This window comes from Oryzias latipes, chromosome 2 (genome assembly GCF_053564925.1).
Source record: "Oryzias latipes strain Hd-rR chromosome 2, Olatipes_Hd-rR_3.1".
NCBI lineage: Eukaryota > Metazoa > Chordata > Actinopteri > Beloniformes > Adrianichthyidae > Oryzias > Oryzias latipes.
Genome location: NC_136238.1, coordinates 4,837,577 through 4,860,608, shown reverse-complemented (window position 1 = coordinate 4,860,608; position 23,032 = coordinate 4,837,577). Strand labels below are relative to the sequence as shown.

General features: G+C 44.9%; 1 protein-coding gene across 3 annotated transcripts in view; it reads right to left on the bottom strand.

Annotated features, from left to right (window-relative positions):
• LOC144983713 (NLR family CARD domain-containing protein 3-like) overlaps window positions 1-23,032 on the bottom strand; it is a 66,094-nt gene that overhangs the window by 19,414 nt on the left and 23,648 nt on the right. For 2 of the 3 annotated variants that reach the window (XM_078930853.1, XM_078930859.1), the window contains 4 exons: window positions 21,402-21,480; window positions 21,042-21,240; window positions 19,114-20,914; window positions 18,845-19,018 (listed from right to left, as the gene is read on the bottom strand). In XM_078930853.1, the coding sequence (XP_078786979.1) occupies window positions 18,845-19,018; window positions 19,114-20,914; window positions 21,042-21,240; window positions 21,402-21,480 (2,253 nt within the window). Of the gene's footprint in view, window positions 1-165; window positions 340-10,745; window positions 10,920-18,844; window positions 19,019-19,113; window positions 20,915-21,041; window positions 21,241-21,401; window positions 21,481-23,032 lie in introns of all 3 variants that reach the window. The other variant, XM_078930857.1, reaches the window with a different exon arrangement.

The window sequence follows — 23,032 nt, the reverse complement described above, 5'->3', positions numbered from 1 at the left end:
CTGCTGCTCTGATTGGCTGACTGTTGTCCTGAAGCCTGTCATCATTCTCCTCAGAGCTTCACTGAGAAGCTGCAGCTTCACAGGAAACTCTGCATCTCTGCTCTCAGACTAAATTTAGGACCAAACATCTGGAAGCAGCTGGACTGACTCCAACCCTCTACTGACCTCAGAGTCTGCAGTTTGGAGTTTGGACTCTCCACCAGATCCTGGAGCTGCTGAACATCTGAAGAATGAAGGTTGTTGTTCATCAGGTTCAGTTCTGTCAGGTGGGACGGGTTGGACTTCAGAACTGAGACCAGAGCATCACAGCTGGTCTTTGACAAACTGCACCACCTCAACCTGAATCCAGAACAAAGAATTGAGTTTAAAGACAGAGTTCCTGTTTTTCCATCCTTCACTTCACAGACACACACTGTCACAATGCTGTCACTACTCTGTCTGATGTCTTGCTAACGGACACGCTGCCATCCTCTCACTCTGCTCAGGCTGCTGAATTGAAAGCTATGATTGCAGCTTTACATTACGCCTCGGGATTTCCTGTCACAATTTATACTGACAGCAAGTACGTCTTTAATACCTGCCACACACACACTGCTATGTGGCATTTACGACAGTTTTCAACCTCTTCTGGTGCTCCAGTAAAACATGCAGCTCTGCTGAAAGAGCTTTGTCATGCACTCACCCTCCCATCAGCCCTCGCCATCGTTCATTGTCCCGTCCATACGGGGAAAAAGGATTTAGTGTCCCTTGGAAATGCGCTAGCTGACTTGTCTGCCCGTTCTCTAGCTTTGAATTTACCTGGCACGCCTGCCATGCTCTTGTTGTCAGACCCTGTGAACCACACTGTGCCATTACATCATCAGTCTCGAATGACTCCCTCTCCTGACATGTATGTTGCTTCCGACACTGGCATTCTTATGCACAGACCCAAGAACAAAATTGTTCTCCCTCCTACATTATATTCTTGGGCTGCATGTGTTTCACATGGTTCTTGCCACGTTACCACACGGAAAATGACGGATGCAGTATAAAAAGTTTTTTACTGCCCTAATTTTCAGAAAACTGACCAAAAACATGTCCGTGCATGATTTATTTGTTTACGTCATAGCGCTCAGGGTGCTGTTAAAACGTGACGTGGTTCTTTTCCTCATCCCACTGAGCCTTTTCAACAAATTCACATGGACTACATTGAACTGAACAAATCTCATCATTTTAAATATTGTCTGGTTATTGTTTGTGCGTTCAGTAAGTGGACAGAAATCCATCCCACTGCCTCAGCAACTGCAGACTTTACGTGTAAAGTCCTGCAGTCTGCGATATTTCCTCGGTTTGGTTTCCGTCAGATCATTTACTCCGATAATGGCACACACTTCACAGCAGAGTGTGTCAAAACCATGTTGACTTCTCTTGGCATTAAACATAAGTTGCATGCGGCCTACCACCCTCAGAGTGCGGGGCTTGTTGAAAGACAGAATTCCACAATTCAGTAGTTATTAGCAAAGGTTGTCGCTGACATGGGAAAATCTTGGCCTCTGTGTTTAGATGCGGTTAGATTAACCATAAACACCACACAAAGTGCTGCAACAGGTCTGTCTCCCTTTGAATATATTTTTCACAAACCTTTTATTTTGCCAACTTTTTCTGCTTTTCTGCCTGATTCTTATGACAACTCTGATGATTTACATGACTATTTGAAGAAAGCTGTGAGTGCAAAGGAACAAGTTGAGTCTGCCCAATTCCTTTCCTCTCCACAGACTCTGAATTCCGACCAGAAGATCTCTGTCAGTGACCTGATTTTTCTGAAGGCCATTCAACGGACTGTTTGGTCACAACCGAGGTGGACAGGACCTTTCAAAGTTCTTCTCGCCACACCAACGGCAGTCCGCATTGCTGAGCGACCCTCCTGGATTCACGTAAGCCACTGTAAATTGCTTAGAGCCTACGAGACTGACATTGTGAGGCACTCCACTGACTAAGTCCCACTGCGAGGCCTGCAGTGACAATACTTCTGGCTAAAGGGCACCCTCTGGAGTGTCTCCCCTGACACTGCTCTCCCCCAGCTACAGTGAGCTTTGAACCAGTTGACATGGGTCCGCCTCCTCTTCGTGGTTTTATCTGCCTGTGGTCTGCCCTGCTGCTCCTGTGCGCTCTCACCCTTTTTCCCTGGTACTATGAGACTGGTCCACAAGCCCACTCGCAATCTGAACCGACGGTGATGCCAATAACACGTGACTGGATTCCTCGCATGAAGAGATTTTTAGTGGATTCCATTGATCATCAGGACAATTACTGGTTTCAGACGGTTAACCTCACAGCTTCTTCTTATAATGTCACTGATTGTTATGTTTGCTCTTTTGTTCCTCATCATGTGCGTCATAATCCCACAATCTCGCCCAGGCCTGTTTCTATGTTTCAGACGATGTTTTTTGTTCACTTTACCTCTGGTTACTCTAGTATTGGTGTTAAAGACATTTTACCTGGTGTTAACATTTCCTCTTCTGACCAGTCGACATGGAGACAACCTGCCCAATTTTCCAACGCCACTAACAAAACAAATTTAAGGGGTTTGGCTCTTGCCAGGTGGCCTGAGACAGCACCCTTCTGCATTAAGAGTAAATGTGATGACCATTCTGCCCATTTTCTAGGACAATCCCACTGTAAGGATGCTATCGTCGTTCCTGGGTCAAACTTATCTATTGCTCCTTTAGGTGGCATGCATTGGTGGTACGATGCCTCCATGCTTTCTAAACACAACCCTCTCCCTCACGCTTTGATCTTCAATTATACTGCCATAGGCATCCGCGCAGGTTTACGTAAACCCGCTTCTGTTTCAGCTGCACTCACTTATGTTACTGGACCACAAGGTTTTCCCTGTCCTCCTGAGTATGTTTGGACCTGCGGCTTCCTGCAGATTGGTGCGGCACCTGTTACCTGGCTGAAATTATTCCTGCGTCTCTCGTTTTTCAAAAATCTGAAACACACAGTGCTTCTTCTATTGATCACCTGTCCAGGCGTCCTTGTGAAACTTCCCAACACGAGCGTCTTCCTGCTATTGGCACCGGTAAAACAGTTGCCATGGCGCTTTTCCCTTCCTACGGTGTTTGGTTTACGTAACGCAGTAAATGATTTATATTGGTCTCTTGACAATCTCACGACGTTCCCTCCTGCATCTGACAGAATTTCTTTATGAGGACCCCAAACGAAAGGCTATGACTACTGTGATCTTACAGAACAGGATGGCGCCTGATTTCATTTTAGCTGAGCGTGGTGGCATTTGTGCATTAATCCACGATTATTGTTGTACTTTTATTCCCTCTTCCTCTGCGAATCTCACTCACATCATCAATGAGGTCAAAAACCTTAAATCACACATTTCTTCTCAGATGACAGACATACAGGGCCGATTCCCCGTTTTATTGGTTCACTTCTGGTGGAGTGGTGGAGTGTGCTGATAAAACCAGCCACTCCGGTTTTCTGTGTCTTGCTTTTATTTTTCCTTCTTGTCACCTGTGTGTTTCCCTGCATCAGATCAATGGTTGACAAAGCGCTGTCAGGCCGTGCAACGTATGTCAACACCCTTTATCAACACTATGCCTACAATTCACCTGGTCCACATCCGCTCGTGGTTGAAACTGGTCTTTAAGGTGTTATTTGTTGTTTGTTCTTTTATTGGATTTGCATTTCTTTATTTTCTTTATTTCCTACTTTGGTTCTTGTACTATGTAACTTTAATTAACGATTTTGTGCCTAGGTCCGGACTGGTGATGCATACGTATCCTTAGGGATGGCCGCCGAGGGGCGCCGAGCCGTTGAATGAGTTTTACCCTCCCTGACCGCTCAATGAATGTTTCACACAGATGGTATAAGTTCAACCCTGGAGGTTTTCGCATCAACTCACATGTATCACCTACCACCTCTGATATGCTCATTTATTCACGTTGGTTTTATGTATCCTTGTGTATTTACATGTACCTATACACTTTTGCTTTCGATACAGAGCCGTTATGATGCCTATACTGAAAATCTTTGTGAAATGGTATATGTTTGATGATGAGAAGTGTTCTGCTGACTTTCCATGCATAATTGTTATATGATAAACAGGGGGGTATGTTAGGAGTGATTAGAAACAGAATAGTTAGAAACTCCCCTTTACACTAAGTTTTACTTTTATTACACTGATGGTTTAAACTTGATTCACTATGTATTATCATCTCAAAATTATATTACAGAGCACAACCAAAACTATTGTCTCGTAACATTCCTCCAGCATCCTCCCCGTTCATCTTTGTGTGTGCTTGTGTATGCGGTCTGGCAAATGTCTGTGATAACATCAGAGAGATCTGACACTTTAAGATCTGACCTTCGAACATCTAGCCTGCAACAACTTGGGGGTGGGTTTTTCACACCATGATCCATCAGATGAGGTTCTGAATATGCAAATGCAAGGTATATATACCAAGCCTATTTTTGAGTTCCTTTGTTCGGACTCTGTTGTAACAACCCTGTTCATCTGTCTGTAACCCTGCGTACAAATTTGTGCTCTTTGTGCGGAGTAAACCTACAAAAAGATAAGTAGCTGTCTCTGAGTCATTATTCATTTATTTCTGTGTGCAAGAAACTGACGGGGTACGAACTAATATTTAATACAGTCCTTTCTAGAGAATCCAGTTTCTTCACAGTATTAAAGGAAATGTGCTTGATTCCTGCCTTCAGTAACAGATAATTTGTACAGAGGTCCCCCAGTAGGCCTGTTTTTGACCTGTTTTCTTTCTGTACTGGAGTGTTTATGGAGCCACAACACCTGCAATGCAGACTAGACAGAAACACCATTCTAATGATGTTTTTAGTATTTTTTCATCTTCCCTCACTGGATAATAAAAAAAGCCTTTTTGCCTTGAGGACAGAGAGAGTGGACAGCCACAGAGCCTAACAGGTCATGTTCCTCCCTCTCTCCCCTTTTGCAAAAGGTTTGAAAATTCATGCAGACTCTTGTGTGTCTTTTGTTTTCTTAACTGCACATTTCATCTTTGGACGTCCTGAACCATCTGAATTTGCGAAGGACGGACGAGACGGAAACAAGAATCACAAAGTGAAGCAAGTATGATAATGGCAGAGGAGATCAGCGCTTCAGCCAAACCATTTACCCGGAGAGAAGTTCTGAAGAGCTTTGATTTGACCAGGATTTATCATTTAAGGCTCACAGATCTCAGACGGGGAAAACTGCAGTTTTTCACCTGTTCAATAATGCAAAGATCAGAAATATACTTTCAGTCAGACAACTCTTGCAGTAAGAAATATTTATTTGACATTCTTTTCACATTCTTTAAGTTGGCATTCACATATTTTCGTTTGGCATAAGGCTCCGTTCAATTCCATAAAATTCCATAAAACTTTCGGGTAACAAAACCCCCCTTTACGGAGCCCACAGGTGGAAGCCGGGGAGGAGGGTGGGGCGAAGAATGAGCGCTGAAGGTAAGAAAGAATGAACAACTGCGCACCTGGCTTAAATAGGACGCTGAGCAGGTGAGTTAATTAACTGAACCGCCCTAGAGTATTTACCTGTAAAACACTGCGCGAGTATCTGCCCGAAATACGATAAATCGTCATTTCAGTCAGACAACTCTTGCAGTAAGAAATATTTATTTGACATTCTTTTCACATTCTTTAAGTTGGCATTCACATATTTTCGTTTGGCATAAAGCTCCGTTCAATTCCATAAAATTCCATAAAACTTTCGGGTAACAAAACCCCCAACACTAAAATCATCCAGAAGAAGAGAAAATGCGAATGTATAATCAGTGTGTAATAAAATGGGGTGTGTTTTCGGCAGCATTCCATTTTCATTTCATTTCCCAGTATGACTGCTATGTGTGACCCGGCACCATTGACCGTTTGGGCCGCCCCCGTTCGAGTACATCGCCACGAAGGGAACATGCTATCTAGTGGATCTGCTATGTGTGACCCGGCACCATTGACCGTTTGGGCCGCCCCCGTTCGAGTACAGCGCCACGAAGGGAACATGCTAACTAGTGGATCTTCTATGTGTGACCCGGCACCATTGACCGTTGGGCCGCCCACGTTCGAGTACAGCGCCACGAAGGGAACAAGCTATCTAGTGGATTTGCTATGTGTGACCCGGCACCATTGACCGTTGGGTCGCTCCCGTTCGAGTACAGCGCCGCGAAGGGGACATGCTATCTAGTGGATCTGCTATGTGTGACCCGGCACCATTGACCGTAGGGTCGCTCCCGTTCGTGGAGACCACTAGAGGAACATACTATCTGAAAGAGAGAGGGAAAGAAATAAAAGGGGAGCCAACATAAAATTACTTATACCTGATCTTAGAACGTAAGCTCACTTCCGCAAAACGCTGTGCAGAACTATAATTTAAACCGCCAAACAACCCGTATGATACACCCCCAACACTAAAATCATCCAGAAGAAGAGAAAATGTGAATGTAAAATCAGTGTGTAATAAAATGGGGTGTGTTTTCGGCAGCATTCCATTTTCATTTCATTTCCCAGTATGACTGCTATGTGTGACCCGGCACCATTGACCGTTTGGGCCGCCCCCTTCTTTCCATTTCTTTTATCCGAGTTCAGCGCTACGAAGGGGACATACTATCTAATGGATCTGCTATGTGTGACCCGGCACCTTTGACCGTTGGGCCGCCCCCTTCTTTTTATTTCTTCCATTCGAGTTCAGTGCCACGAAGGGGACACACTATCTAATGGATCTGCTATGTGTGACCCGGCACCTTTGACTGTAGGGCCGCCCCCAGTCGAGTACAGCGCCTCGAAGGGGACACACTATCTGGTGGATCTGCTATGTGTGACCCGGCACCTTTGACCGTAGGGCCGCCCCCATTCGAGTACAGCGCCTCGAAGGGGACACACTATCTGGTGGATCTGCTATGTGTGACCCGGCACCTTTGACCGTTGGGCCGCCCCCATTCGAGTACAGCGCCTCGAAGGGGACACACTATCTAGTGGAACTGCTATGTGTGACCCGGCACCTTTGACCGTTGGGCCGCCCCCGTTCGAGTACAGCGCCTCGAAGGGGACACACTATCTAGTGGAACTGCTATGTGTGACCCGGCACCTTTGACCGTTGGGCCGCTCCCGTTCGTGAACCACTAGGGGAACATACTATCTGCAAAAGAGAGAGAGAGAGAGCCAAACAAAGGAAACAAAACAAAACAAAGCAGGGAGCCAACATAAGAATCACTCATACCTAATTTTTAAAGAACATAAATCCACATCCGCAAAACGCTGTAAGGAACTATAATTTGAACCGCCAAGAACAACCCGTATGAAGACACTACCTAACATCCAATCCAAGCTTCCAAAAGCATGCTAAACATGCTTAAGTGCATCCATTATTCGTGGCTTCCATCAAATACTAAGAACGAGCTTAACAGCTATAAATGTTATTTCATTTGGTATACTATTTAACGAGCTTAATCCAACGACAGGACTACGAACGAGCTTAACTGCCATAATGTTTCCCCATTTGGCATACCATAATACGAGCTCAGAACATCCATTTATTCGAAGATTCCATCTAAATATCAAGAACAACCTCAACGCCATATGTCCGAAGCTTAATTGGCGTAATTGAGCTTAGAAACCAAAATTTTTTTTGAGCCCCATCGCATACTATAATACACTTTAGAACATCCTAAATTTTTAGGCTTCCACCTGGCTATAATCTTCTTTTAACATCTACAATCAAAGAATTTACAGTCATGCTGCGGTTGACATTGATTAATTAATTCAGTCAGAAGTGTCATTGGAATGCAGAGGAGGTCCAACGCCCCGTCACTTTCAGTGCAGCAATAGGTACGTCAAGCAGTCATCGTTGCAGCACCAGATCAAAGAATGCATGGGTGACATCATTTCCTGGAAACGGAGAAGCTGATCGGGGCGTAGGGGTTCGCAGGCTCAGGATGCGATGCCTTCAGGAGGCCATCGAGGAGTAGGAGTAGTAGATGGGAAGAGTAGCCAGGGAGATTTGTAGACGAGGAAGGTCAACATCCCACGTAGCAGAGGATTACAGCTCGGCTGGATTTGATGCCTTGTATATGATATTAATGGTTCACAAATTTTTATTTAGCCAAGGGCGACTGGATACTGCAAAAGAGAACTTGAGAGCCATGAGGGATCATAGGTTTGATATTATATTTGCTAGACTGAACCTTAAGCATTTAGAGGCGGAGTATAACAAGCCTCTAAATGGGGATGCATCTAGCAGAGTGCCATCTGCTTAGAAAAGGCAGACAGAAAACTGACTTGTGGACACAAGATTTAACTCTTGAACTAAGCTTGAGAGCGCAAGTGATATATTTCCCACGGTCAGGGTAGAAGTTGCTCAAGGTGTTATTTAAACATTAACCAAGTCAACCGATGACACAATACTATCATTCAATATTGAAACAGCCTTAATATAATCTCCAAGGATGAAATAACCGGACGACCCCTTAAGAACCATCAGAGCCGTAGATTCTGGCGGCCGGACAAACACAAACCACTCTTCTTAAATCCTTTTCCCCCAAACCAGAAGGCGCAGACTCAGGAGAACAAGTGGAGGGAGCCTGAAGACACAACAGGTATCACAAAACCACTCCAGGCATAAAGAGGGAAAGAATGACAGCGGAAAGGTAAACCGACAAACACTTCGAGCGCCAACTGAAGGCCAAGAGACGCCACTGAGAGGCATAGAGGCAGAACAATGAGACCATCAGTGACAGTCACCCGCAGCCTTATATCGCGTTCAGAGGAATTTGTGGAGACAGCATGGGGAGCTGAAGAAAATATATACCAATCCTGAAGGCGCATGGGGAACCAGGCCACTGATGCCCAGAAGATTAACTGCGAGGCGCTAGCAGGTCCAGATCAAGTCACGTCAACCTGAACACTTCCCAGGGACCACCCTCCGTGGCGGCTTTGAAAACGATGCCCCGGAAGAATCCATCACATAGCCCCCGCAAACCTCCAACCAAACAATGCGGCCGACGCAAGTCCCTGAAGCCAGGGCATGACCCACTGGGGTACACAGAGCGGGGAAAAAACAGGCGGAGCAGAACCAGATGCAGAACATGCGGGTGCAACGAACGAGGATCGCCGAGTGAATAAAATGAGCCACAGCGCTGCATAAGAGAGACCAATCATAGGGGAAAATGTCCACAGAGCAGAGACGGGTCCAAGAGACACTGATTCACATTCTGACTAGCCAGCAGCTACAACAACGAAGAAAATAAACAGAAGAACCGCCATAATAATAAAGCCAGCATCAAATTAAAAAGCAGTCAAGATTCACACTCAGCTCCCAAAGAACAAAACAGCAACAGAAAAACAAATGCTAAAAACCACGATAAATTCAGCCAGCATGAGAAACCTGTCCAAACGAGGACTGCCAGCCTTCACAACCACAGAAAGGACCCCACAACCCCTGAAAAAACAACCGGACGACGCAGAACTACGCAGCAGAAAAGGAATCAGAAGTGCATCATGAAGGACCCGGAGACAAAACTACAATTCCCAGGGTCCTTAGGGGCGCGACGTCACCGAAGTAAACAGGAAGAAAAACGCAGCCTTAGAAAACTACACGGGAAAGGACTGATTGCCGCTCACCGCAGAAAGCCGGCTGACCACGGCAGACGAGAAGACCCGGACTGCCCCCGATCGGGGGCCACGGACATCCCGAACATCGCGGAAAGCACACCCCCTGCAGATGCACGCGACCGCGGCGAAACGAACGCGCTGCGCGCCGTCAGCCGCCCGCGGATCACCGCAAAGCAGAGCAGACGTGGCGAAACGAAAAACCCCACATCATAAAAAACGGGGATCATCCATCCGAAGAACGGTGGGAACACAGCAAGATGCCGAAAGAGACGGAGACCCGCGGGCACTGAGACCGGCGAAGAATGAGCGCTGAAGGTAAGAAAGAATGAACAACTGCGCACCTGGCTTAAATAGGACGCTGAGCAGGTGAGTTAATTAACTGAACCGCCCTAGAGTATTTACCTGTAAAACACTGCGCGAGTATCTGCCCGAAATACGATAAATCGTCATTTCTAAGAGTGATGCTGAAAAACTCATCCATGCGTTTGTTACATCTAGACTGGATTACTGTAACTCTTTGTTAGCAGCGTGTCCTAAGAGTTCCATAAGAAGTCTCCAGCTTGTTCAGAACGCGGCAGCTAGATTGTTAGCAGGAACTAGCAGAAGAGATCACGTCACTCCTGTGTTAGTTTCACTTTACTGGATGCCAGTTGATTCTAGAATCAAGTTCAAGATCCTCCTGTTAACCTATAAGGCCTTACATGATATGACCCCGTCCTATATCAAAGACCTCATAGTCCCTTACCATCCAATAAGAAAACTTCACTCACTAAATGCAGGACTGCTTGTGGTTCCTAGAATTAATCAAAGTACGGTTGGAGGTAGAGCGTTTAGCCACCAAGCCCCTGTCTTATGGAATAAACTCCCAGCTCATGGAAGAGAGGCTGACACAGTTTCTACATTCAAAGTTAGACTGAAAACACTCGTCTGTGGACAGGATTATTGTCAGACTAGATCTACATGAGAACCTCTGAAAAAAGAGAAAAAGGAGCCTCAGAGTCTCAGCAGCAGCATGGGAATGGGGGGGGAGGGGGGTCAGTCATCACTCTGTAGTCATGTCATCAGTCAGTCATCTGGACTCATCATATTGATGTGAACACAACTGAAACATGGAGTCTGACCTCAGAGTCTGCAGTCTGCAGTCTAGACTCTCCAGAAAACCACACAGATGAAGAACTCCTGGATCCTGTAGGTTGTTCCAGCTCAGGTCCAGTTCTGTCAGATTGGACGGGTTTTTCTTCAGAGCTAAGACCAGAACTTTACAGCTGATCTTTGACAAACTGCAGTTCCTCAACCTGCAGTGAGACAGAAAAGTGTTTTCAGGAGCAGTGATGCAGCTGGAGGTCCAGGAACTTGGTCCATTCAGTCAGGTGGGACCCGCCCTGATGAGACACTGACAGATGACATTTTCAGGACAGAAGACCGCAACAAACGCCGTACAATTAATTCAGCAACTCCTCAATCTCTCCAGCTGAGACAATAGCCTCTCCCAACTTTATATTCCCATGGTCCCGCTCCAGCACTCCCATTTCTCTTATTCGGCCCATATCTGAACCCCATTGGTCCAAACTACCTAACAACAGGCGGAGCGACAGAACTGAGGGCCAATCAGATCTCTGCTTGATGCGTTCAATGAACTCCAGAACTTGTAACGTGGCCCAACAGCCAAGTTAAACTCAGTCCGCGACAATATGTTTGAAACTAAATATACAAGTGAATGTGAGCATTCGATGTAATTTCAACACTTTTAAAGTACAATAAGTCTGTTGATTCTTTTTAATAACATCGTTATGCTGTTGCTAATAAATGATGAGTATTTCTCATGGTAGTTTTGCTGATGGTCTAGTCTGGTTACGTGGTGACTTTCAGCTTCATGCAGGAGACTTTAATCGTGATCGTAGGTCTGAATGTTATTTAGATGTGAGACATACTGCTCACATGCAGACGTAGAGCCACACACACACTCACATGCACGCTGCAGTGAGTGACGGGCAGCGTGTTTTAAGTTTTGCTTTCTTCCCCACACATCCCGTCCCTGTAACTGCGCGCTCTTTCTCAGAGACGGGAGCGCGCAGTTTTAGGCACTGCAATTCACATGTTTCCAGTTGGTACAAACTCTAGATAATAGTAAACTGATGGTGCTGACGCAGATTTTTCTCTCCAAGCACCGCTACTACTGCGCGCCTCTGCCATTGCATCGCGCCCGAGAAGGACTGGTCTAATGAAAAAAAAAAGTATAATTAGATGTGTCTGCGAGCCACATGTGACCATCAAAAGGGCCATATATGGCTCGCGAGCCATAGGTTCCCAACCCCTGCACTAGACCATAGCAGACAACTATGGATTCATTAACATTACAGCTTTTTTAGGTCCAAATGTGACACATCAGAACACCGTTCTGGACGTGCGATTTGTATGTGATAAAACACTGCTTTTTACATCCGTCTTAGGACAACACAAGACGGATGTAAATTATTTTCTACTTTTAAAATGTTTAAGTTATACGTGCTTTTGTTGTCCACCTATTGTGAACCGATGATGTCAAGTATGTAACCTCAAATCTAGCCAAGCCGCTGTCCATGCTACGTGGGATGGCGACCTTCCTCATCTATGTAATCTCCTTGGACCTTGGTTATCCTTCTATTCGCCTGCTCCTCTGTGGCCTTCCTAAGGTGCATCCCTCCGGAAATGACTAAAGGTTACTTCTCTCTTACTATTGCTGCATATATAAAATATATTTTGGTGATATATTACGTGCAGGTTCCATATTGACTGTCTTTCTTGTTGGAATCTGTGCTAATCGTTTTCTATTGTACTATGAATACACAGATAGAACCTTCTCTTTAAACTCACTAATTGATTTCTCTTTTTCTTCTTCTTGTTCTTAAAAGGACTTTATTCCCTTTCATCTTAAGCTTTCTAAACTAATCAGGTCTAAATTATTTATGTATTCATCGCCAAGACTAATACTGCTTTGTCTATCCATGCATCGCTTCCTGAGCCTGTGACCCATACTCCCCGGTCAGCAATTCAGTTTCTGGGGGATGATGTCAAGCCCTCGACGAAGTTGGATGGTTTCCAAGTTCCAAAGTCTCTGCTCGTCCTGCAGCTCCCAATTCACCTTGATCTGGATATGCAACGACGACTGCATTCCACGCACCTACTCTGCACTGGAGTGATGGGGTGGTAAACCTCTTCAGAGTTTCAATGAGTTATCTTACTTGATCAACTGATATGTTAGTGTCAGAATGGCATACAAAATCTCAGATTAGATTTTACTGAAAACTATATGCCAGGTGGAAGCCTCAAAAATAGGACGTTCTTAAGCTGTGTTACGACATGCATGTAGCCCGAAATTCGAGGTTACTTAGGCTCGTATCTTATGAGCCAGATGGAAGCCTCAAAATTATAGCGTTAAGCTCGTTTATAGTTCTCAGATGGAAGCTTTTAAGTTATGGATATCACTTAAGCTTTATTATATTATTCCAGTGGAAGCTTCAGACTTGTATGTTAAGTTGTGCCGTCTACTTGCCGCTATACTCGAAATGGAGTGGCCCAATGGTCAATGGTACCGGGTCACACATAGCAGACTCAATGACGATTTATCGTATTTCAGGCAGATACTCGCTGCAGTGTTTTACAGGTAAATACCCTTGGGCGGTTCAGTCAATTAACTCACCTGCTCAGCGTCCTATTTTTTTTTTTTTTTAACTTGTCCTGTCCAACAGCTGGGCAGACAGATGAGAGCTGAGGGCCTCTTGTGTTGGACATATTTTACTTTAACAAGAGGGGTTATTAATCTTCAGACAAACCAAAGGTATGTCTGAATAAACCCCTTTTGTAATTGAGGCCAAACTTTATTAATTTCAATCATGTTTGAAAATCTTTGGTGTTGGACCGGACGGAAAAGGAATGAAGGGAAGAAGAGAGAGGGACGTTAGAGAGAGGGGGGGGTAGGAGGGTGATAATAGGAGGGGAAGGGGGATAAGACCATGAAGCAGCATAAAGCAACAAGTTTACTGGTTGTTAATCATTATGGTAAGGTTCAAATGTAGTACAAAAAGGGCGGGGCCTGTCCACACACACACTCAAATGTTATAAACACACCTGCTAGCTGCAAAAATGTCCACCTGTCGACATGTACACAAACCAGATAGTGTTCACACACACATACTTATGCCTTAAAACCAACTAGTGTGAAATATTTCAGTCATTCAATCATGCAAACGGTTAGTGCAAAGGTCAGCTAACACATGTGCTCAGGTGAGTGTTTATGTTCTTCTAAAATGGATGGTGGAACGTGAAAAGAAGGAGGGAGAGTGCCCAGCCATCCCCACCCCAAGACCCCCACCGCAGCAGCAGCGGCAGCCGGAATTCATGTGCATGTCGACATTTGGACATTTTTGCAGCTAACAGGTGTGTTGATAACATTTGAGTGTGTGTGTGGACAGGCCCCGCCCTTTTTGGTACTACATCTGAACCTTACCGTAATGATAAACAACCAGTAAACTTGTTGCTTTATGCTGCTTCATGGTCTTATCCCCCTTCCCCTCCCATTATCACTCTCCTACCCCCCTCTCTCTCTAACATCCCTCCCTTTTTCTTCCCTTCTTTCCTTTTCCGTCCGGTCCAACACCCAAAATTTTCAAACATGGTTGAAATTAATAAAGTTTGGCCTCAATTACAAAAGGGGTTTATTCAGACATACCTCTGGTTTGTCTGATGATTAATAACCCCTATTCTCAAAGTAAAATATGTCCAACACAAGAGGCCCTCAGCTCTCATCTGCCTGCCCAGCTGTTGGACAGGACAAGTTTAAAAAAAAAAAAAAAAAAGATTTCGTGCAGGTTATATATTTCACTATCATTTCACTGTTGGAATTTGTAATTATGGTGGTTTCTAGGGTGTGATAAATCCACAATGGGTCTTTACCTTAACTATCTACTAAATTTCACTTTCTCAGATTTGTTCTTTAAAAGCACTGTTATTTCATTTATCCCAATCATTTTAAAACTGATCAGTTTCTGGGTTATTTGTATATTCTTGTCAAGACTAAAGGCCCGTACACACCGGGACGAATTTCGCCGGCGATTTTCGCCGACGTTTAACGCCTCGTTACTAAACAAAGGGCACCAATAAGAGTGTGCACACCGACGCGAAAAAACGCCACGCGTCAAAGCGTCAAAAAAAAACGCCTCGGGTTCGTTTTCGAAATCTATTCGACCAATGAGAATGGCGCTTTTGCACACGTGTCTGGAGCTTCTGAAGTTACAGTAAAACACAACTTGGGGGCGCTCAAACACAAAACTGTCTTGCTGAGAACACATACCAGCGAAGAAGATAGACGCCGAGTAGCGTCTACACTGCCACGAAGAAATAATGACGGACATTATAAAATATCCCCGAACCAAGCACCAATTGGAGCAACTGGTGCTTGAAATATTCATGTTTTCTTTGTTTGATTCTGACAATTGCGTAAATACTTGCTCTCTTCTTCTGAGTGAAAAGCGACTTTAAGAAGCGTAAAGTTGCGCAGCGCCACCTTGTGTACAGGAGTATTTCTGTTTACATTAAGCGCCATCTAATGTCAGGGAATGAAATTGCATGTTCGCTCGGCTCATCGTCAGCGAAAGTCGCCTGGGTGTGAACACAAAAAACGTGGCGAAAAACGCTGGCGAATAACGCCTGGCGAATATTCGTCCCGGTGTGTACGGGCCTTAATACTGCTTTGTTTTTATCTATGCATCGCATCCTGAGCCTGCGAACCCCTACGCCCCGATCAGCTTCTCCGTTTCCAGGAAATGATGTCACCCATGCATTCCTAGGTCTGGTGCTGCAACGATGACTGCTCGACATACCCATTGCTGCACTGAAAGTGATGAGGCGGTGGACCTCCTCTGCATTCCAATGACACTTCTGACTGAATTAATTAATCAATCAATGTCAACAGCAGAATGAATGTAAATTCTTCGATTATAGATGTTAAAAGAAAATTATGACCAGGTGGAAGCCTCAAAATTTATGTTGTTCTAAGTTGTATCATAGTATGCGCGGAGCTCGAATTTTGTTCTTAAGCTCATTTGTTTGTAGTATGCCAATGAAGCATAGTAATTATGGGCGTTGAAGCATAGTAATTATGGGCGTTGAACTGGTTCTTAATATTTGGATGGAACCTCAATTAAATGGATGTTCCTTGAGCGCTTATAATTGGTATGCCAAATGGAGAAAATTATGGCTAATAAGCTCGTTTGTTGTACTGTCGTTGGGAGCTTCGAAATAATGGATGTTACTTAAGCGCGTGTATATATAGTTGCCAAAATGGAAGAAGTTTATGGCCATCAAGCTTGTTCTTAGTTTAATAGAAGTTTGAATAATGGCTGTTAAGCATGTCATAATACGCCATCGGAAGCTTTGGATTGGATGTTAAGTTAGTGTCTCATACGGGTTGTTTGGCAGTTTAAATTATAGTTCTGCACAGCGTTTTGCGGAAGTGAGCTTAAGTTCTAAGATCAGGTATGAGTAATTTTATGTTGGCTCCCCTTTTATTTCTTTCCCTCTCTCTTTCAGATAGTATGTTCCTCTAGTGGTTTCCACGAACGGGAGCGACCCAACGGTCAATGGTGCCAGGTCACACATAGCAGATCCACCAGATAGGATGTTCCCTTCGTGGCGCTGTACTCGAACGGGGGCGGCCCAACGGTCAATGGTGCCGGGTCACACATAGAAAATACACTAGATAGCATGTTCCCTTCGTGGCGCTGTACTCGAACGGGGGCAGCCCAACGGTCAATGGTGCCGGGTCACACATAGCAGTCATACTGGGAAATGAAATGAAAATGGAATGCTGCCGAAAACACACCCCATTTTATTACACACTGATTATACATTCACATTTTTCTTCTTCTGGATGATTTTAGTGTTGGGGGTTTTGTTACCCGAAAATTTTATGGAAATTTCTTATGGAATTGAACTGAGCCTTATGCCAAACGAAAAGATGTGAATGCCAACTTAAAGAATGTGGAAAATTAAGTATGTCAAATAAATATTTCTTACTGCAAGAGTTGTCTGACTGAAATAAATGGTATGTTCCCTTCGTGGCGCTGTACTCGAACGGGAGCGGCCCAACGGTCAATGGTGCCAGGTCACACATAGCAGATTCACTAGATAGCGTGTTCCCCTTCTTGGCGCCGTACTAGAACGGGAGCGGCCCAATGGTCAAAGGTGCCGGGTCACACATAGCAGATCCACTAGATAGTGTGTTCCCTTCTTGGTGCTGTGCTCGGATGGGAGCAGGCCCAACGGTCAAAGGTGCCAGGTCACACATAGCAGTCATACTTGTAAGTCTGAATATGGAATGCCTCTGAAACTCACTTCATCTGATTACATACTGATATACATTTAATTTCTTTCCAACTTTGATTAAATTGGTGTTGGGGGTAGTTATTACCCAAAAGGAAATTGAAATGCAAAGTCAAATTAATGTGAAATACAAGTTAAAGGAATGTGAAATGGAAAGTTAAAAGAATGTGAAATGCTAACTTGGAGGAATGTGAAATGCTAACTTGGAGGAATGTGAAATGCTAACTTGGAGGAATATGAAATGCTTACTTGGAGGAATGCAAAATGCTTACTCGGAGGAAAGTGAATGCTAACTTAAAGGAAAGTGAATGTCAAAGAATGTGAAAGCAACAAAGTATGTGAAAGCAAACTAAAAGATGTGAAAATAAAGATTATTACTACTGCAAGAGTTGTCTGAATGAAATGGAAATTATTTTTTATTTCTGTGCGTCCCGGTGCCAAAATTTTCCGCGCCCGGTGCCAAGTGTCCCCAAGGGTTGGGGACCACTGCTGTAAACAAATTTAAGTATACAGATGTGTTCAGCTCACATTTGACCCTCAGTAACTATTTTTAGTATTTCTCCAACTTCAAATTCTGGAGCTTTAATAAGTTATCAAATGTTTTCTGTGAAAACGATCATAAAAATAAAATAAATGATTTATTTACATTTTTATCCACTTACTCCCATGTTATTTCTTTAAAAATAAACATTGAAGACATATTTGTTTTTTACTTTATGAGTCCATGTGTGGATCCTTCTCCACTAAATCTTTATGATCTGTTGGAAAGTTTTCCTTATTTTCCTTTATTTTATACGAGTTTCTCCTCTTTATGGAGACAGACGTTCTTATTCTGTTTCTACTGCACCAGTGTAGCTACAAAGCAGCTGTTAGCTCACGTCTGCCCCCTGCTGGTGAGGCCTGCCTCACCTGCAGCCCTTTCTGCAGGCCTACAGCAGTGTTTGGTCTCTGTTAACATTGAGTCCTGCAGTCAGACATGAGGCTCAGCAGCTCCAGAACCTCACCAGGAGATTCAGCTCCGTCTGTGATCAACACTCTAATTCAGAGATTTGAACCTCACAAAGTGTGGAAAACTGGACTGCAAATGGATATTTAACACAGATCAGTGGAAATAATATTTACTTCATTTTCCTTTTTCTATTTCATCACGATTATGAAAGGTGAGGCTCTGCCTCACTAACCTCACCTTACCACACGTCACAGAGTTCTACGCAGACGTGTGCCATGGCCCCCCCCTCTCTATCCTCCCACTTCATTCATGTCCTCCACTTTTGTTTTAACTGCATCAGATTCACGTCCATCAATCAAAGTGGCTGCTGGACGTTTGTCCAACAGTGTGTTTCTAAATCTGACACTCCCACCGTGAGTGTGAGAAGCTCCCGTCAAAAGTTTTTTTTTTTTTTTTTTTTAACTACACTGTTTTTATCCCACAAAGGGAAATTCGTCTCCGCATTTGACCCATCATCTGGGGGAGCGGTGAGCTGCAGACGAACCGCGCTTGGGAGGCAGTTGCATTAAGGGTCTTGCCCTTGATACATGCCATTGATGTGGTAATTGCCCCCAGTACCATTGTTCATTCCCCTCCGGGAATCAAACCCTGGTTTCCTGTGTGGTAGCTTTTCACCTTACCAACTGAGCTATCCAGCCGCCCTCCTCATGGAAGATGCTGAGAGATCCGGTGTATTTCTACTACAAAGAGCTCCACAAAAGCTTCAGTGTGAAACATGGACCTATTTGATGAACATGGAGCTGATATTCTGGTGATGGTAAATGTTTTAGATCAGTAAAAATTTGTCATTTCCAGCAGCACATCTGATCATCTCCTACACTGTAGAGAATCAACATTTGAATGAAAGCTGACCTGAGAGTCTCCAGTTTACAGTCTGGACTCTCCAGTCCGGCTGACAGTAGATTCACTCCTGAATCCTGCAGGTTGTTTAGACTCAGGTCCAGAAGTCTGAGTCTGGAGGACTGAGAGCTGAGAACTGAGGACAGAGCTGCACAGCTTCTCTCTGACAGATCACAGCATCTCAGTCTGAAGAAAACAAAGACAGACAGCAGTTATTGAATCTTTCATGTTTCTATCAGATTCATTTGTTCACTGAAGGTGATTTTCATGAGAGTTCTTACAGAGCTTTGTTGGAGGCTTTGACCACTGGCAGCAGCCTCAGAAGAGCCTCTTCTGAACAAGAGTATTTCCAAAGGTCAAACTCTTCCAGATCTTCTCCTGATGACAGTAAGATGAAGACCAGAGCAGACCACTGAGCAGGAGACAGTTTATGTGTGGAGAGACGTCCTGACCTCAGGACCTGTTGGATCTCCTCCACTAGAGATCCATCATTCAGTTCATTCAGACAGTGGAACAGGTTGATGCTTCTCTCTGCAGACAGATCCTCATTGATCTTCTTCTTGATGAACTGGACTGTTCCCTGATTGGTCTGTGAGCTACTTCCTGTCTGAGTCAGCAGACCTCGTAGGAGACTCTGATTGGTCTGCAGTGAAAGACCCAGGAGGAAGCGGAGGAACAAGTCCAGGTGTCCGTTTGGACTCTGTAAGGCCTTCTCCACAGCACTCTGGTACAACTGGACTGGACTGCTCTGTTTCAGTTTGAAAATCGTTAAGGATCTTCTCTTCTTGTCTTTCATGAGGTTGAGTTTGGAGGTGATGAAGGTCAGGTGGACATGAAGAGCAGCCAGAAACTCCTGAACACTCAGATGGATGAAGCAGAAGACCTTGTCCTGGTACAGGCCTCTCTCCTCTCTAAAGACCTGTGTGAACACTCCTGAGTACACTGAGGCTGCTCTGATGTCGATGCCACACTCTGTCAGGTCGGATTCATAGAAGATCAGGTTTCCTTTCTGCAGCTGCTCAAAAGCCAGTTTTCCCAGAGACTCCATCATCTTCCTGCTCTCTGGACTCCAGGGAGGATCTGTCTCAGCTCCTCCATCATACTTGACCTTCTGGACTTTGGCCTGAACCACCAGGAAGTGGATGTACATCTCAGTCAGGCTCTTGGGCAGCTCTCCTCTTCCTCTGCTCTTCAGCAGATCCTCCAGAACTGTAGCAGTGATCCAGCAGAAGACTGGGATGTGGCACATGATGTGGAGGCTTCTGGATCTCTGGATGTGGGAGATGATCCTGCTGGCCTGCTCTTCATCTCTGAACCTCTTCCTGAAGTACTCCTCCTTCTGTGGATCATTGAACCCTCTGACCTCTGTCACCATGTCAACACACTCAGCAGGGATCTGATTGGCTGCTGCAGGTCGTGTGGTTATCCAGAGGAGAGCAGAGGGAAGCAGGTTCCCCCTGATGAGGTTTGTCAGCAGATCAGCCACTGAGGTGGACTTTCTAGGGTCCTTTAGGATCTGAGTCTTGTGGAAGTCCAGAGGAAGTCGACTCTCATCCAGACCATCAAAGATGAAGAGGACCTGGAAGTCTTCAAAGCTGCAGATTCCTGCTTGTTTGGTTTCAGGGAAGAAGTGATGAACAAGTTCCACCAAGCTGAACTTCTCCTCTTTCAGCACATTCAGCTGTCTGAAAGTGAATGGAAATGTGAAGTGGAGGTTCTGGTGGGCTTTGCCTTCAGCCCAGTCCAGAGTGAACTTCTGTGTTAAGACTGTTTTCCCGATGCCAGCCACTCCCTTAGTCATCACGGTTCTGATTGGTTCTGGTCTTCCAGCTGGGAGTTGGAAGAGCTCTTCTTGTCTGATGCTTGTTTCTGCTCTGTCTGCTTTCCTGGATGCTGCTTCAATCTGTCTGACCTCATGTTCTTCATTCAGCTCTCCTCTTCCTCCCTCTGTGATGAAGAGCTCTGTGTAGATCTCATTCAGAAGGGTTGGGCTTCCTGCTTTAGCCATCCCCTCAAACACACACTGGAACTTCTTCTTCAGACCAGATTGGACTTCATGTCGACAAACTGCAGCAGCAGATCCTGAATGAAGACAACAAACAGTAAATCAAGTCTCTGCAGCCCTGAATGATGAGGGTTTGAATCCCTGTTGAGACATCAGGAAATCTTCATTTCTCAGCAGCTGAAACCTTCAGAGAAATCCTCTTACTGCTCTGCAGTCCATCAGCCAGCTCGTCCTGCTTCATTCTCCTCAGGAAGTTCACTGTGATCTTCATCACTGACTCTCTGCTGCTCCTCTGCTCTTCATCTTCAGCCTCCAGCTCCTCCTCTTCCTCCCTGTGACTCAGAAGCTTCTGGATCTTCTTCAGCTCCTTCTTGACAAAAGTGACAATGTTGTCCTCCAGCAGCTGCAACAGAATTCCAGATGAATGAGCCAATCAGAGTGAAGTCATGGAGCCAAACATCAGCTCCATGTTGGACACTCTGACAATCCACTGGTCTGCAAAGTGCAGCATGGAGACGACTGTGGACAGAATGATGGGAAAGTAGTTGTTGTTCATGTACAGACCAGAAAGATGGAGTCCAGCTGTGTTTGATGCTGCTGGACAGACGGACCACTGGGAGTCTCTGAGCTCTGCTGGTCCAGTCTGTGGAGAATCAGCAGCAATCAGCTCCATTCTGTCTGTACTGGTAGGTTGAAACCAAACTAACTAGAGTCATGTCACAGCTAGCATGTTCTACAAACAAGTCAGTTTCCATTCACTCCAATGGAAAATGCTCCAATTCAACCAGTAGCGGTTTTAGGCACGGGCGATTGCCTGGGGTGCAAAAATAAAGGGGGACGGAGCCGGCGGCTCAGCCCTTGTAAAATAATGTATGCACCACTATTGGTTTACTTATGTCACGGAGTTCTTAACAGCCTGGAACCTGGCGGCGCCCCGCAGCTGCGCTCTCTCTCTCCTGTCTTTGAGAAGTAGACTCAAATGTGTTTGAGAAGAAGAAGGCAGGGGGCGCGGGGTGAAGGGTGCCGGCTGACAGGTGAGTACGGAGCTTGTCCGCGTTTGCGCATGCACAAAAACCTGGCTGGATCTTCTTCAAGAGGGGGCGACAGTCGCGGGCCGCGGCTCAGTGCCTGATGAAAAAATAAAAACTGCGCCGCTGTGGGTACCGGATGTTCTCGGGTTGCCGGATGTTCTCGGGGTCCTTCGGGGTCCTTCGACCAATGATGACGTCACACTATTTGATTGGCTGTAAGTTGCCACGACCAATGAGTTAACGTCGCTAAGTTTTTTTTTAAACTTTATTGACAATTGCGGTATCATACATTAACAATGACATTAACGTTAACAACGAACAATAACGATGTAATCAATATTGCCTCGAAGATCAGTCACCATTGCCAAACATAACATATTAACATAGAAAATAAAGAATAGAGGGGGAAAAAAGAAACAATGAACATACACAAATAAATAAAAACATAAGTAAAATAAAATAAAGGAACATAGTCTAATACTAGATAGGGGTACTCGTGAAGTTTGTATTTCTGAACAAAACTAAGCAATTTCAAGCCATTCTTCTGTTTCATATAATGAAGTGATTGAAAGCAAAAACAGAGCTCTTTATTAAATGTTATAAAAAGTGGTTTGGTCTTCAAAACTTGACCTCACCAAGATGGCGGTGCTCTCCTCCCATGAGGAACCACGTGATGTCTCCTCTAGTGATATAACTCATTGGAAGGAGCCCGAAGGACCCCGAGAACATCCGACAACCCGAGAACATCCGGTACCCACACCGCCGTGTAGCGAATTGGCGCCCCTCGGTGCAGCAGCACGCGCTCCTGCTGGAAATGTGTGAAGAAAAAAAGGGGGGGAGTAGGGTTTGAGGGGAATCAGTTCACCTGTGGGACGCTTCCAAATGAATTGGCCAGGTGGGGGACAAGGGCGAGGGGTGGGATCTACTTTATAAACTTTTTAAAAAGTCAGTCATACGGTGAGATTTTCTAAGCTAAATTTTAATAAAGGTATAAGAAATCGTGCTGTTTGGGTTATTTGAGCATTTAGGTGAAATGCTCAAATAAAAAATGGGAACACAAAACAATGTTGTCACTAAGGTGACAGTTGGTTTAGCCGACGGACTTGATGCCTTAGTGAAGACATTTATTGCTAAATGCCAAAAACATCTGAAATATGGAGAAAA